The sequence below is a fragment of the Stomoxys calcitrans genome, chromosome 5 (assembly GCF_963082655.1).
Source record: "Stomoxys calcitrans chromosome 5, idStoCalc2.1, whole genome shotgun sequence".
NCBI classification, from domain to species: Eukaryota; Metazoa; Arthropoda; class Insecta; order Diptera; family Muscidae; genus Stomoxys; species Stomoxys calcitrans.
Window position 1 is genome coordinate 90,708,989 of NC_081556.1, and position 14,385 is coordinate 90,723,373.

The 14,385-nt window shown below is 39.9% G+C and overlaps 2 protein-coding genes across 4 annotated transcripts in view; one reads left to right on the plus strand and one right to left on the minus strand.

Moving 5' to 3' along the window:
* LOC106093113 (serine-rich adhesin for platelets) overlaps positions 1-14,385 on the minus strand; it is a 591,942-nt gene that overhangs the window by 399,814 nt on the left and 177,743 nt on the right. The window lies entirely within an intron of this gene.
* Positions 6,829-7,716, plus strand: LOC106087162 (uncharacterized). Its single transcript, XM_013252095.2, has 2 exons — positions 6,829-7,003; positions 7,080-7,716. Exons 1-2 carry the CDS (start codon positions 6,944-6,946, stop codon positions 7,575-7,577), a joined length of 558 nt encoding a protein of 185 aa, XP_013107549.2. The 5' UTR covers positions 6,829-6,943; the 3' UTR covers positions 7,578-7,716.

The following is a 14,385-nucleotide window of genomic DNA, read 5'->3' on the forward strand; positions in this document are numbered from 1 at the left end:
CTGGGCCAATTAACGAAAGATGTCTGTGGGCCCAATATAACTTACTGTCCCAAATTTCAGCAAAATCGCACAATAAATGTGGCCTATATGACAACTATATCCAAATCTGGACCGATCTGAGCCAAATTGACGAAGGATGTCGAATGGCCAAACACAACTCACCGTCTCAAATTTTGGCAAAATCGGATGATAAATGTGGCTTTAATGGGCCTAAGACCCTAAATCGGAGGATCGCTCTATATGGCAGCTATGTCCAAATTTGGACCGATCTGTGGCAAATTGGCGAAGGACGTCGAAGGACCGGAGACAACTCACTATTTCAAATTTCAACAAAATCTGATAAGACCCCAAATCGGATGATCGATCTATATGGCACCTATATCCAAATCTGGACCAATTTTGGCCAAATTCACGAAGGATATCGATGGGCCTAACACAACTCACTGTCCAAAATTTCAGCAAAATCGGATAATAAATTTGGCTTTTATGGGCCTAAGACCATATATCGGCGGATCGGTCTATATGGAGGCTATTTGAGGATATAGTCCGATATAACCCATCTCCGAACTTAACCTGCTTATGGACAAAAGAGAAACTGTGCAAAGTTTCAGCTCAATATCTCTATTTTTGTACCCTCCACCATAGGATGGGGGGTATACTAATTTCCTCATTCTGTTTGTAACTACTCGAAATATTCGTCTGAGACCCCATAAAGTATATATATTCTTGATCGTCGCGAAATTTTATGTCGATCTAGCCATGTCCGTCCGTCTGTCCGTCCGTCCGTCCGTCCGTCCGTCCGTCCGTCTGTCTGTCGAAAGCACACTAACTTCCGAAGGAGTAAAGCTAGCCGCTTGAAATTTTGCACAAATACTTCTTATTAGTGTAGGTCGGTTGGTATTGTAAATGGGCTATATCGGTCCATGTTTTGATATAGCTGCCATATAAACTGATCTTGGGTCATGACTTCTTGAGCCTCTAGAGTGCGCAATTCTTATCCGATTTGAATGAAATTTTGCACGACGTGTTTTTTTATGATATCCAACAACTGTGCAAAGTATGGTATAAATCGGTCCATAACCTGATATAGCTGCCATATAAACCGATCTTGGGTCTTGACTTCTTGAACCTCTAGAAGGCGCAAATCTTATCCGATTGGAATGAAATTTTGCACGACGTATTTTGTTATGAAATCCAACAATTTTGCCAAGTATGGTTCAAATCGGTTCATAATCTGGTATAGCTGTCATATAAACCGATCTTGGGTCTTGACTTCTTGAGCCTCTAGAGGGCGCAATTATCGTCCGATTTAACTAAAATTTTGCACGTAGTGTTTTGGTATTACTTTCAACAACTATGCTAAGTATGATTCAAATCGGTTCATAATCTGGTATAGCTGTCATATAAACCGATCTTGTATCTTGACTTCTTGAGCCAAGTGATGGCGCAGTTCTCATCCGATTTGGCTTATATTTTGCATGAGGTGTTTTGTTATGACTTCCAATAACTGTGCTATGTATGGCCTAAATCGATATAGAACCTGATATAGCTGCCATATAAACCGATCTGGGATCTTGACTTCTCGATCCTCTAGAGGGCGCAATTCTCATCCGATTTGGCTGAAATTTTGTACAAGGCCTCCTCTAATGACCTTCAATATACGTGTCTAGTATGGTCTGAATCGATCAATAGCTTAATACAGCTCCCATATAAACCTATCTCCCGATTTTGCTTCTTGAGCCCTTACAAGGCGCAATTTTTATCCGAATGAACTGAAATATTACACAATGACTTCTACAATGTCAATCAGCATTCAATTATGGTCCAAATCGGACTATAACTTGATATAGCTCCAATAGGATAACAGTTCTTATTCAATTATTATTATTTGTCTAAAAAGAGATACCGCGCATAGAACTCGACAAATGCGATCAATGGTGGAGGGTATATAAGATTCGGCCCGGCCGAACTTAGCACGCTTTTACTTGTTGAAGACTGTAGCGTGATTTCAACAGACAGATGGACAGACGGACGGACATGTATAGATCGTCTTAAATTTTTACGCTGATCAAAAATATATATACTTTTAAAAGTACCCATCGGGCCGCCCAACCCCAAAACTCTCCCAAGCAGACTCAAATGAAAAGTCTTAGGCAGTAGATTGAGTGGTCGCCCACCCCCAAATACCCCCAAATGGGCATATTAGCCGACCATTGTTATATGGGACTTAAATAAAAGATTTTAGGAAGTAGATTACGAATATGACATTAAAATTTGCGTTCAAGTCTAGGTGGCGCTTTTCCTCCTAAAGATGCTTCAAATGAGTTATTTGACCCATTATGATAATATGGCACTCAAGTGAAAGGTATTTGAGAATAGAAAACTAATTTGATATCTAATTTTGGAGCCACGGGTTTTGGGGTACGCCCTAAAACACGCCCTAAATTGAACTGAAGAACGAATTCGATATCTATTGTATTTTCAATCCAAACGGTTAATATTTACAGACCATGACAATATGAGGCTCAAATTAAAGGGATTTGGAAGTGCAGCACGAATTTGATATCCATATTTTGGTCGAAATGTCTGAGGTGCCATCCCTCTCCCCTAATGAGAACATTACCCTAAGGAAGAACATTACCACCAGGAACCGAGTAGGAGCAAATTCTCACACATCAAAGAGTGCTTTCCGATTCAAGTTTAAACTCAATGATAAGGGACCTTTTTTCAAAGCCGAGTCTGAACAGCGTCCCGCAGTGCGACACATCTTCGGGGAAAATTTTTTAAATGATCATGCCTGGCATTGTACCTCGCAAATGTCGCCGACAATAAGAGGGTATAAACACCGCTTTGTCCGATGTTTTGGCCAGGATTCGAACGCGTTCAGCGTCATAGGCTACAATGACACCAATTCGATATTCGCATTCAGGGCGAAGTGTCTGCACCCTAAAAAGATATTGGAGAGTTAAAGGAGGCGCAGCGGATCGGGCTCGGTTCGGCTAGTCTTCTATATTTCTTCAGCTACAAATTTAAATAAAATTTGTCTTTGTTGTGAATTTTGTAGATCTTAAAACAAGCTGTGCTACGTGAACATACCTTAATTTGAGGCAACCTATAAATTTGCGACACAATCACATACATGTGATATTGGGTGATTCTGGTACATGATTAAACTCAATACTACGCATACATATGTAACCATGTTAATATTTAATTATTAATCTTGTAAATCTATTGCAAAAATTGGATGTTGTATAGCTTAAATATCTAGAAAAATGTAAATAACACAATGTAACCGTTAATCATGCAAAGTTATCTCAATACTTTATAATACCCTACTGAATAATGAAAATTATATTAATAATGCTATTCAATTGTTGTAGGAGTAGTAAGACATATTTCTGAAGCAAAATTTGTTATATCTTATCGGATTCTAATTAACATTCCTGAAGAAAAATATAGAATTTTCCAATTCTCCTCATTATTATGGCCGATTTCTTATAAGTTACGTTGTTTAATGTGGTAAAACTGCTTGACAATTGTGTCCAAACGTCATCTGTGAAAGTGAAAAGTGTTCAGTATACTCTGCCATTTCTTCATGGAGAAACTCGCAAACGAGCAACGACTGGAAGCCGATGGCCGATTTCTTGTACGTTAAGTTTTTTGGTGTGGTAAAACTGCTTTACAATTGTGTCCAAACGTCATCTGTGAAAGTGAAAAGTGTTCAGTAAACTCTGCTTTTTCTTCATGGAGAAACTTAATGTCGGTTATCAAAATTAGTGCTCCATGAGAAATGACAAAATTCACAGTTTTATCGAAAATTATATTGAGCGATGAAGCTCATTTCTGGCTGGGGCAAGAACGCCCACTTGCCTTACAGCTACCCGAAAAAACACAGGTTGGTGTAGCTTATGGGCTGGTGGCATTATCGGCCCCTCTTTTTTTTAAAGACGACAGTGGAAGAAACATTGCCGTTTGTTTTTGTCCCAATTGGCTAAGTTGGACTTGTTTGATGTGGTTTCAACAAGACGGTGCCACATGCCATACAGCTCATGAAACAATGGCCATTGAATGATGTATTTGGTGAGCAGTTATCTCTCAAGGATAATATGTTGAGGCTTTTGATGAAACCCCATTTTCCACAGAATACGACGGGATTTACGGAGACACCAGAATCTTGCAATAATGACGTTGATCGAAGGTTTATAATAACGGAATTTATGGTAAAGGAATCCTTAAGGAGCTTCAAACCATTTAAGTCACCCGGAACTGATGGAATATTTCCGGCGTTACTACAGAAAGAGGCAGACTGTCTGGCGCCTCGTTTGGCCAACATTTTCACAGCGTGCCTAGCACTTGCACATACTCCGAAAGCCTGGCAGGAGGCAAGGGTGGTGTTTATATCCAAGCCCGGCAAGGCAAGTTATGCGACACCAAGGGCTAACAGACCCATAAGCCTTACGTCCTTTCTACTCAAAACCATGGAATGTATTGTGGATACCATGACAAAGTGTAGGACATGCAGCGAACTGCCTATGGCAAGGGAAGGTCGGTGGAGACTGCCCTGCACGAGGTTGTGCATAATATAGAAGAATCCTTCGATGCCAAAACGTACACACTGGCGGTATGCATTGAAATCGAGGGGGCTTTTAACAATGTGCGGAGCGACACACTGATCCAATTCTTAGACCAGTACCTGGTGGAGCCGGTCCTTAGAGACTGGATAAACCATATGCTAAGGATCAGGTGGATAAATTGTGTGTAACATGGCATAAATAAAAGGGAGAAAGTGGCACAGGACACGCCACAGAGGGGCATTATATCGCCACTCCTATGGGTGATAACCATAAATGACCTATTACGGATGCTGACTGAGAAAGGGTTTTGAACCCGTCTGCTACGCAGACGATGTTATAATAATTCTAAAGAGTAAGGATCCGAATGATCTATGCAGGAGGGCCGAAAGGGTCTTGCGTATAGCATATGACTGGGCTAGACCCAGAGGTCTCAATGTTTGCTCATAGAAAACTGAAATATGCCTGGAAGACAAAGGTGGGCCAATTAAACGCACCACGTTTCCTCAATAAGACGATTTCGATATCTGACTACGTCAAATACTTAGGTGTGATCTTGTACAGGAAACTGAATTGGAATTGTCACTTTCAGGAGCGTACTGAGAAGGCTCGCAGATGTTGGGCATTATGTAGACGGGCCGTAGGCTCGAAATGGGGCCTGAATCCTGGAATAGTCCACTGGCTCTACAGGAGCGTGATCAGACCAATACTTACATACGCCTCAGTAGTTTGGTGGACTGCTATGAAGTAAAAGAGCAACATAAGGACCGAGAACAAGTTGTCTTGGCATAGGCGGAGCGATAAGGACCACGCCCACTAGGACACTAGACACTATTCAAGATATCCGACCCATTGACATACAGATTAAGTATGAGGCAGCCACTGCGGCTATGAGACTTATGATGAGTGGCTCATACCATCGCGGTATAATCGAGGCGACCATAGGAAACCTGGAAGGAAGGGAAGAGGTTTCCGATTGGATACCTGAGATGAACTTTGAAGTCGAGTGCGAGGCACTGCTGCCATTGGCATAGTCTTGGATTGACGGAACCCTAGTATTGTCATCTGGAAGATCATGTTCGGGTCGACGCAGTCCGAGTTAAGGGAGTGGAACAGCGAAAAGTTAAGTAGGACGGCAAAAATCTTATGGGGGATCCAGATCGTGAGAAGACTAGGCTATTACTGAAAGGTAGCAAGGAGGAGGTCAGTATAGCTATTGGTATCATAACGGGACACATAGGACTACGAGCTCACTTATATAAAATCGGTGCGGCAAGTGATAGCATATGTAGGGGTAGATGATGAGACGTAGGAGCATTACCTTTGTCATTGGCCGGATTTCGCGTCCAACGGATACCGGTACTTAGGTACAGACACAATATCAGGCATGAATGGTATTGAAAACAGTGAGTTCTGATAGAGCCATTGACATCCATGGCAAAAATGGTCTCGTTTTGACCATATTTATGTATAACTGCTATATAGACCGATTTCCTGTTAAGGGTTTTAAGGCCATAACAGGCGCATATAAAACCCGAATTTGCTGAAATTTGAAAAAGAAAATTGCAATATGTCTCTCGATATACAGACCGAGTATGATCCACAAACGACTTTAGTTAGACATTGTCGCCAAATAGACCAATTTAACGATTTAGAGTCTTAAGCTCATAACAAGTAAAAGCGAGCTAAGTTCGGCCGGGCTGAATCTTGAAAACCCACCACCATGGATTTCGCTAAAAATTACAAAATAAATTAAGTTGAAGGGCATAATTTTATTCTACCTACCAAACCTCTGTCAAACCAGAAAAATTAAAGCTTCTAGGAACCGAACAATGATGATCGAGAAACCCATTTATTTGGGAGTTATATCGGGTTATAGACAATTTGGATGATATGTGAGAAGTTTACACCTGTTCCTTAGTGAAATGTTCATGGTCAAAATTTGCATTTTGCCTTGGGCAAAAGGAGGGGAGTTCTAAGGTCGGATGGCCTAGATTAGGCCGACGGAACTTAACTTTGCTTAAATTTACAATGAAGAATTTCGACCAGAATCCGTGTACATTGTAGTAGTCATAGAGGAAGCGAATGCCTTCATATTTCCAAAAAAATTCCAATTTCAGCTAAACATGTGTGTTTACTTGTTCCATTGTTTCATTGTATTTTAAATGTATCACAGAATGTATAACACGACATGAAATTTACAAGGGAATTAAAAACAGACAAACAAGATATTTGCGATACAAACTGGAGCATAGAACACGCTCAACTCTTATTTGTAACAAGCATCTACAACAGAATCTGTTAACTGCAATCGAATATTCATTATAAAAAGGTCGCACGAATTTCTCCTAAACAGGTCATAAAGCAAAATGTTTCTACCCACAGTGGTCTCTGTGACAGTTTTGTGCGTGGCTGTTATAGGCTCCGAGGTAACATTAAGTTAAATATTTTAAAATTAAAAAAAAATAAAATAAAACATAAAATTCTCCCCTAACTCGCAAATAGAAAAATTGGACTTATGAATTGATAAGCGTGGAATCCACATCCAGCGATCCCAATATAGCCGACATTGCCGTATCCGAAAAAAGAATTCGTCGCGGCCTGTACGCCTTCAGTGGATTTTTGGACTTTAAAACTGACTTGGATGACACCACCACTCTCGATTTGCGAGTGTATCGTAGTTCTACCGAACGTGACGAGGACTATCAACTAACGCCATTCGTCATTGAAAATGAAATTCTTACGAATTTCATAAATTTCCACTATAAGGCCTACATTATGGCGGCGATCAAGGACTGTGCTCCAACTGCTCCACAATACGATGGGGATTATGAATTTGAGCCACCATTTGCAAAAATTCGCATTGATGTGAATGAGTGTGGCGTGCCCACAGATGGTTTTCCGAATTTAATGGAGTACGGTATGTATAAAATCGAGGCATATCTACGCAACGACATTGAAATGTTCTTAAAAATTATTGTGAGATTGGAACAAAATCTGTGAAATTTGAAAATGTGAAAAGAACTATCTATTGAAATGTCTTTAAAACCTTCAAACATTAAAAGATTCTGTTTTTGCTGTTTTCTTTTCAAAAGTCACATAAATAAGATTTTATTTGTTGTAAAAAATATATTCCCATTGACATATGGCATTCGTTCAAGGTATTTAATTAAAAAAAAAAATTGATTTTGCATTTTTGAAAACTGTCACCTAAGGCTAATAAAGACACATGTGCTAGAAAAATTATTTGCGTTTTCTTGAAGTTATCATCTTAGCATTATAATCGAATGTTGCCTTGATAGAAATAAAATATGCACCCTCTACCACAGAATTGTGACTATACGAGATCTGTCATGTTAATGTCCCTCTGTTTGTCATAATAATACTTACTTTTGAATGAAGGACACTTTATTCTCATCATTATACCCTACGGCTCTACTCTAGCATAGGGTATTAAGACTTAGTGCATTTGTTTACAAAATCACTTTATGCAACGATTTTGCTATGTCCGTCTGTCTGCCTGTCTGTTCATGTTTATTTGCGCACAAAGTACAGAAGCAACTTTTACTCCACCGTCTTCAAATTTGGCACAGGCATTTTTTGGAAGTAGAGACGAAGGCGCCTTTTATAAGCCTAAGACCCTAAATCGGAAGATCGGTCTATATGGCAGCTATATGCAAATCTGGACCGATCTGGTCCAAATTGACGAAGGATGTCGAAGAGCCCAACACAACTCACTGTCCCAAATTTAAGCAACTTCGGACAATAAATGCGCATTTTATGGGCTTAAGACCCTAAATCGAAGGATCGGTCTATATGGCAGCTATATTCAAATCTGGACCGATCTAAGCCAAATGAAGAAGGATGTCGAAAAGCCTAGCACAACTGACTGTCTCCAATTTCAGCAAAATCGGATGATATATGCGGCTATTATGGGCCTAAAACCCTAAATCGGAGGATCGGTCTATATGGCAGCTATATGCAAATCTGGACCGATCTGGGCCAAATTGACGAAGGATATCGAGGAGCCCAATACAACTCACTGTCTCAAATTTCAACAAAATCGGATAATAAATGTGGCTTTTATGGGCCTAAGACCCTAAATTTGAGGATCGGTCTATATGGCGGCTATATCCAAATCTGAACCGATCTAGGCCAAATTGACAAAGGATGTCGAAGTGCCCTACACAACTCACCGTCCCAAATTTCAGCAAAATCGGATAATAAATGTTGCATTTATGGGCCTAAGACCCTTATTCGGAGGATCGGTATATATTGCAGCTATATCCAAATCTGGACCGATCTGGGCCAAATTGAAGAAGGACGTCGAAGAGCCTAACACAACTCACTATCTCAAATTTCAGCAAAATCAAATAATGAATGGACCCAAAACCTTAAATCGAGAGATCGGTCTATATGGTAGCTATATCCAAATCTGAACAGAGCTGGACCAAATTGACGAAGGATGTCGAAGAGGCTAACACAACTCACTGTCCAAAATTTCAGCAAAATCGGATAATAAATGTGGCTTTTATGGCCCTAAGACCCTAAATCGGAAGATGGATCTATATAGCAGTTATATCCAAATCTCGACCGAATTGTGCCAAATTGAAGAGGAATATCGAAAGGCCTAACACAACTCACTCTATCTAATTTAAGAGACATCGGACAATAAATACGCCTTTTATGGTCCTAAGACCCTAAATCGGAGGATCGGTCAATATGGCAGCTATATTCAAATCTGGACCAATCTGGGCCAAATTGAAGAAGGACGTCGAGGAGTCTAACACAACTTACTGTCTCAAATTTCAGCAAAATCGGATGATAAATGTGACGTTTATGGGCCTAAGACACTAAATCGGAGGATCGAACTATATGAATGCTATATCCAAATCTGAACAGAGCTCGACCAAATTGACGAAGGATGTTGAAGAGGTTAACACAACTCACTGTCCAAAATTTCAGCAAAATCGGATAATAAATGTGGCTTCTATGGGCCTGAGACCCTAAATCGGAAGATGGATCTATATGGCAGTTATATCCAAATCTGGACCGATCTGTGCCAAATTGAAGAGCAATATCGAAAGGCCTAACACAACTCACTGTCTCAAATTTAAGAGACATCGGACAATAAATGCGCCTTTTATGGGCCTAAGACCCTAAATCGGAGGATCGGTCAATATGGCAGCTATATTCAAATCTGGACCAATCAGGGCCAAATTGAAGAAGGACTTCGAAGAGTCCAACACAACTTACTGTCTCAAATTTCAGCAAAATCGGATGAAACATGTGCCGTTTATGGGCCTAAGACCCTAAATCGGAGGATCGGTCTATATGGCAGCTATATCCAAATCTGGTCCGACCTGGGCAAAATTGAAGAGCGATGTCGAAGGGCCTTACACAACTCACTGTCCCAAATTTCACCAAAATCGGATAATAAATGTGGCTTCTATGGGCCTGAGACCCTAAATCGGCCGATCGGTCTACATGGGGGCTATATCAAGATATAGTCCGATATAGCCCATCTTCGAACTTAACCAGGTTATGTACAAAAAAAGAATCTGTCCTAAGTTTCAGCTCAATATCTCTATTTTTAAAGACTGTAGCGTGATTTCAACTGACATACGGACGGTCATGTCTAGATCGTCTTAGATTTTTACGCTGATCAAGAATATATATACTTTATAGGGACGGAAATGGATATTTCGATGTGTTGCAAACGGAATGACAAAATGAATATACCCCAATTCTTCGGTGGTGGGTATAAAAATCGGTTCAGATTTGAATATAGCTCCAATAGAAATGTTCGTCCGACTTCAGCTTATACTGCAATAATATCGTCATTTGTGAACCGATTTGGTACAAGAGAGTGTCTTATGAGTTTCGATGTTACGGGTGAAGTTGATAGAAATGGGCTTCCATATTTATGTAGCGCCCGACATTCACTTCTAGATTCTTTTAAGCGCATTTACATCCTGGTCTTCTCAAAACTTTACACTTCGCTCTCTTCTATAACTACCAAAAAGCCTGCGGGTTTTGTTCGAAATCGGTTCTGATTTGGATATATCTTCCGTGTATATATTCGACCGAAATGTTTCATATGAAATTTGACACAAAGGATTCCCTTATGATTCTCGGCATTGTTAGATTTCATAGAAATCTGTTTTGGTTAAGAAAGCAGCTCAGGCATGGTGAAATTCACACTGCCTGGACCATCGGACATTGTATTGAGGATAACACAGTGTCCGTAGCCGCCACATGACCAAAGTGAAAGCTCCGTTAGCTTCACAGCAGTGCTAGCAGCAATTTGTGTAGCCTCAATGTCCAGTACATTAAATGTAGCATTAATTTCAGTGCATAAGATGGTGTCTACCTTAATGCGGCTATGATGCACCATCAAGCCATCATTTGAATCCGGATTAATATTGAACACTAGGTGGTCTTGAAGCGCCATCTACTAGACCACATCACTATATCGCATTATAGGTCTGACATCCGCAATATATGTTCAGTGCATGACACTCGGTTTAAACTCCCAACTTTTGCCAATGGCTCTCTTGCAGGTGTATAGGGCAAGACTTGCCATTCCTGCCCTTTTCAAAATGTTGAATTTAAAGTTCAATTTCTTGTCCAGCAAAACACTCAGGTATATTGCACTTTCTGTAAATGGAACATTCTCTCCTTTCTAGGAGACAGGAGCCACTGTTTTCAACTTTTATCTCATGTTGAAAAAAACTACTTCTGTCTTGCACGGATACGCGACCATTTTACGCCGTCTTCTTCCTGAGACAATAGTATATTGTTAATGGCTATATTCCAAAGTAGAGGAGACAGATCCCAAACCTACCGTAATGAATCTTTTCGTAAGTAAGTTATTAACAAACTTGAAGAGGCCCAGGCAATTCCGAAAGTTCTTCGAAAGTTATCATGTGTTGCAGATCCCATATAAATCGACCACCCGATTATACTTCTTGAGTATAATCGGGTGGTTATATACCAAATTGGTATATAACCTGATAAATATATCTCCAATTCTTAGCTATTATTCATTGTTCACCTACAAAGAGATTACAGATAAAGAACTTGACAAATGCTATCAATGCTGCAGGGTATACAAGTTTAGGCCCTGCCTAACCTAGCACTCCAGTAATAGTTTTCTTATATGTATTTTATCAGCTTTACCGTATTTTTATATCTACCACCGAAGGATGGGGGTATATTTATTTTGCCATTTCGTTTGCAACACATCGAAATATCCATTTCCGAACCTAAAAAGTATACATATTCTTGATCAGCGTAAAAATCTAAGACGATCTAGACATGGCCGTCCGTCCGTCTGCCTGTTGAAATCACGCTACAGTCTTTAAAAATAGAGATAATGAGCTGAAACTTTGCACAGATTCTTTTTTTGTCCATAAGCAGGTTTAGTCGAAGATGGGCTATATCGGACTATATCTTGATATAGCCCCCATATAGACCGATCCACCGATATATGGTCTTAGGCCCATAAAAACCACATTTAATATCCGATTTTGCTGAAAATTGAGGCAGCGAGTTGTGTTAGGCTATTCGACATCCTTCATCAATTTGGCCTGAATCGGTCCAGATTTGGTTATAGCTGCCATATAGACCGATCTCTCGATATAAGTTCTTGGGGCCAAAAGGCGCATTTATTGTTCAATTTTGACAGTAAGTTCTGTTAAGCCCTTCGATATCCTCTTTCTATTTGGCCTAGATGGGTCTAGATTTAGATATTGCTGCCATATAGAATGATCTCTTGATTTAAAGTTTTGGGCCCATAAAAGGCTCAATTATTGTCCGATGTCGCTGAAATTTGACACAGTGACTTATGTTAGGCTTTTCGACATCCGTGTCGTATATGGATCAGATATAAATTTGGATATAGCTACCAAAAAGACCAAATTTTTGTTCCACAAAATTGAGCAATGACTTGTACTTATTAGACCACTCAATGTCCTTGCTGAATATGTTCCAAATCGGACAATATTTCCATATAGCTGCTATGGGGGTATACATTTTGCATTTTTCACTGGGTTATGACGAAAGGTGGTTTGCATATATACCCGAGGAGGTGGGTATCCAAAGTTCGGCCGGTCCGACTTAACGCCTTTTTATACCCTCCACCATAGGATGGGGGTATACTAATTTCGTCATTCTGTTTGTAACACCTTGAAATATGCGTCTAAGACCCCATAAAGTATATATATTCGTGATCGTCGTGACATTTAAGTCGAACTTACCATATCCGTCCGTCTGTCCGTCCCTCAGTCCGTCCGTCCGTCTGTCTGTCGTAAGCACGCAAACTTTTGAAATTTTGCACAAATACTTCTTATTAGCGTAGGTCGGTTGGGATTTTAATGGGCAAAATCGGTCCATGTTTTGATATAGCTGCCATACAATCCGATCTTGGGTCTTGACTTCTTGAGCCTCTAGAGGGCGCAATTCTCATCCGATTTGACTGAAATTTTGCACATAGTGTTTTGATATCACTTTCAACAACTATGAGAAGTATGGTTCTAATCGCTCCATAACCTGATATTGCTGCCATTCAAACCGGTCTTGGGTCTTGACTTCTTGAGCCTCTAGAGGGCGCAATTCTCGTTCGATTTGACTGAAATTTTGCAAAAAGTGTTTTGATATCACTTCCAACAACTATGCGAAGTATGGTTCTAATTGATCTATAACCTGATATAGCTGCCATATAAAACGATCTTGGGTCTTGACTTCTTGAGCCTCTAGAGGGCGCAATTCTAGTCCGATTTGACTGAAATTTTGCGCAAAGTGTTTTGATATCACTTCCAACAACTATACGAAGTATGGCCCTAATCGATCTATAACCTGATATAGCTGCCATATAAAACGATCTTGGGTCTTGACTTCTTAAGCTTCTAGAGAGCGCAATTCTCATCCGATTTGACACAAATTTTGTATAACGGCTCCTCCCATGGCCTTCAACATACGTGTGCAATATGGTCAGAATCGATCTATGATACAGCTCCCATATAAACCGATCTCCCGATTTCGCTTCTTGAGACCCGAATCGGACTATAACTTGAAATAGCTGCTCCTCCGTCCTTATGCATTATAATTTGTTTGCCTAAAAACAGATACTGCGCAAAGAACTCGACAGATGCGACCATGGTGGATTCGGCCCGGCCGAACGTAGCAAGCTCTTACTTGTTACTTGTTAATAAGATCTTAGATCAATGTTTCGCCTATGGATACCCACTTCTTGGTGCAGGTCTGAATTAAGTGCAACTTTAAATTTTTATTTGAACTAAAATTTGGTTTCTTAAATTCAGATAAGCAAAATATTTTTAAAATCTATGTTTGCTTCAACTCACAACAAATATTATTTTCAATATTTTGTAACCCTAACTTTACATTAATAAACATCACATTTAATTCAACGACACTATGCGCTTTAAAAAAAAAATCGACCACTTTAGTTATTTTATGGCCACAGTGTATCAGAAATCGAGCTGTGGTAGGCCTAAAAAAGCATCTTCGCCGCTTCTTTGCAAAAACCTGAAATCCTTGAATTCCGTCTACTGGCCCGAACTTGAACTGCACAAAGTTCATTGGCATTTTGATTTTGACAAGCTGGGCTTTAGCGAATGCACCAATAAGGCGTACACGTGAAGTAGACTTCCTAAATTGATCATGTAAAGGACATTGGTAAGTATTTTGCAATGGAGTTTTGTAAAACTAATTGGAAATTGGGAAGGCAATTCTTTTTTTTAATGGGACTATGTTGTTTATAAAAGGGTAATGGCGAAAAATCAAACAA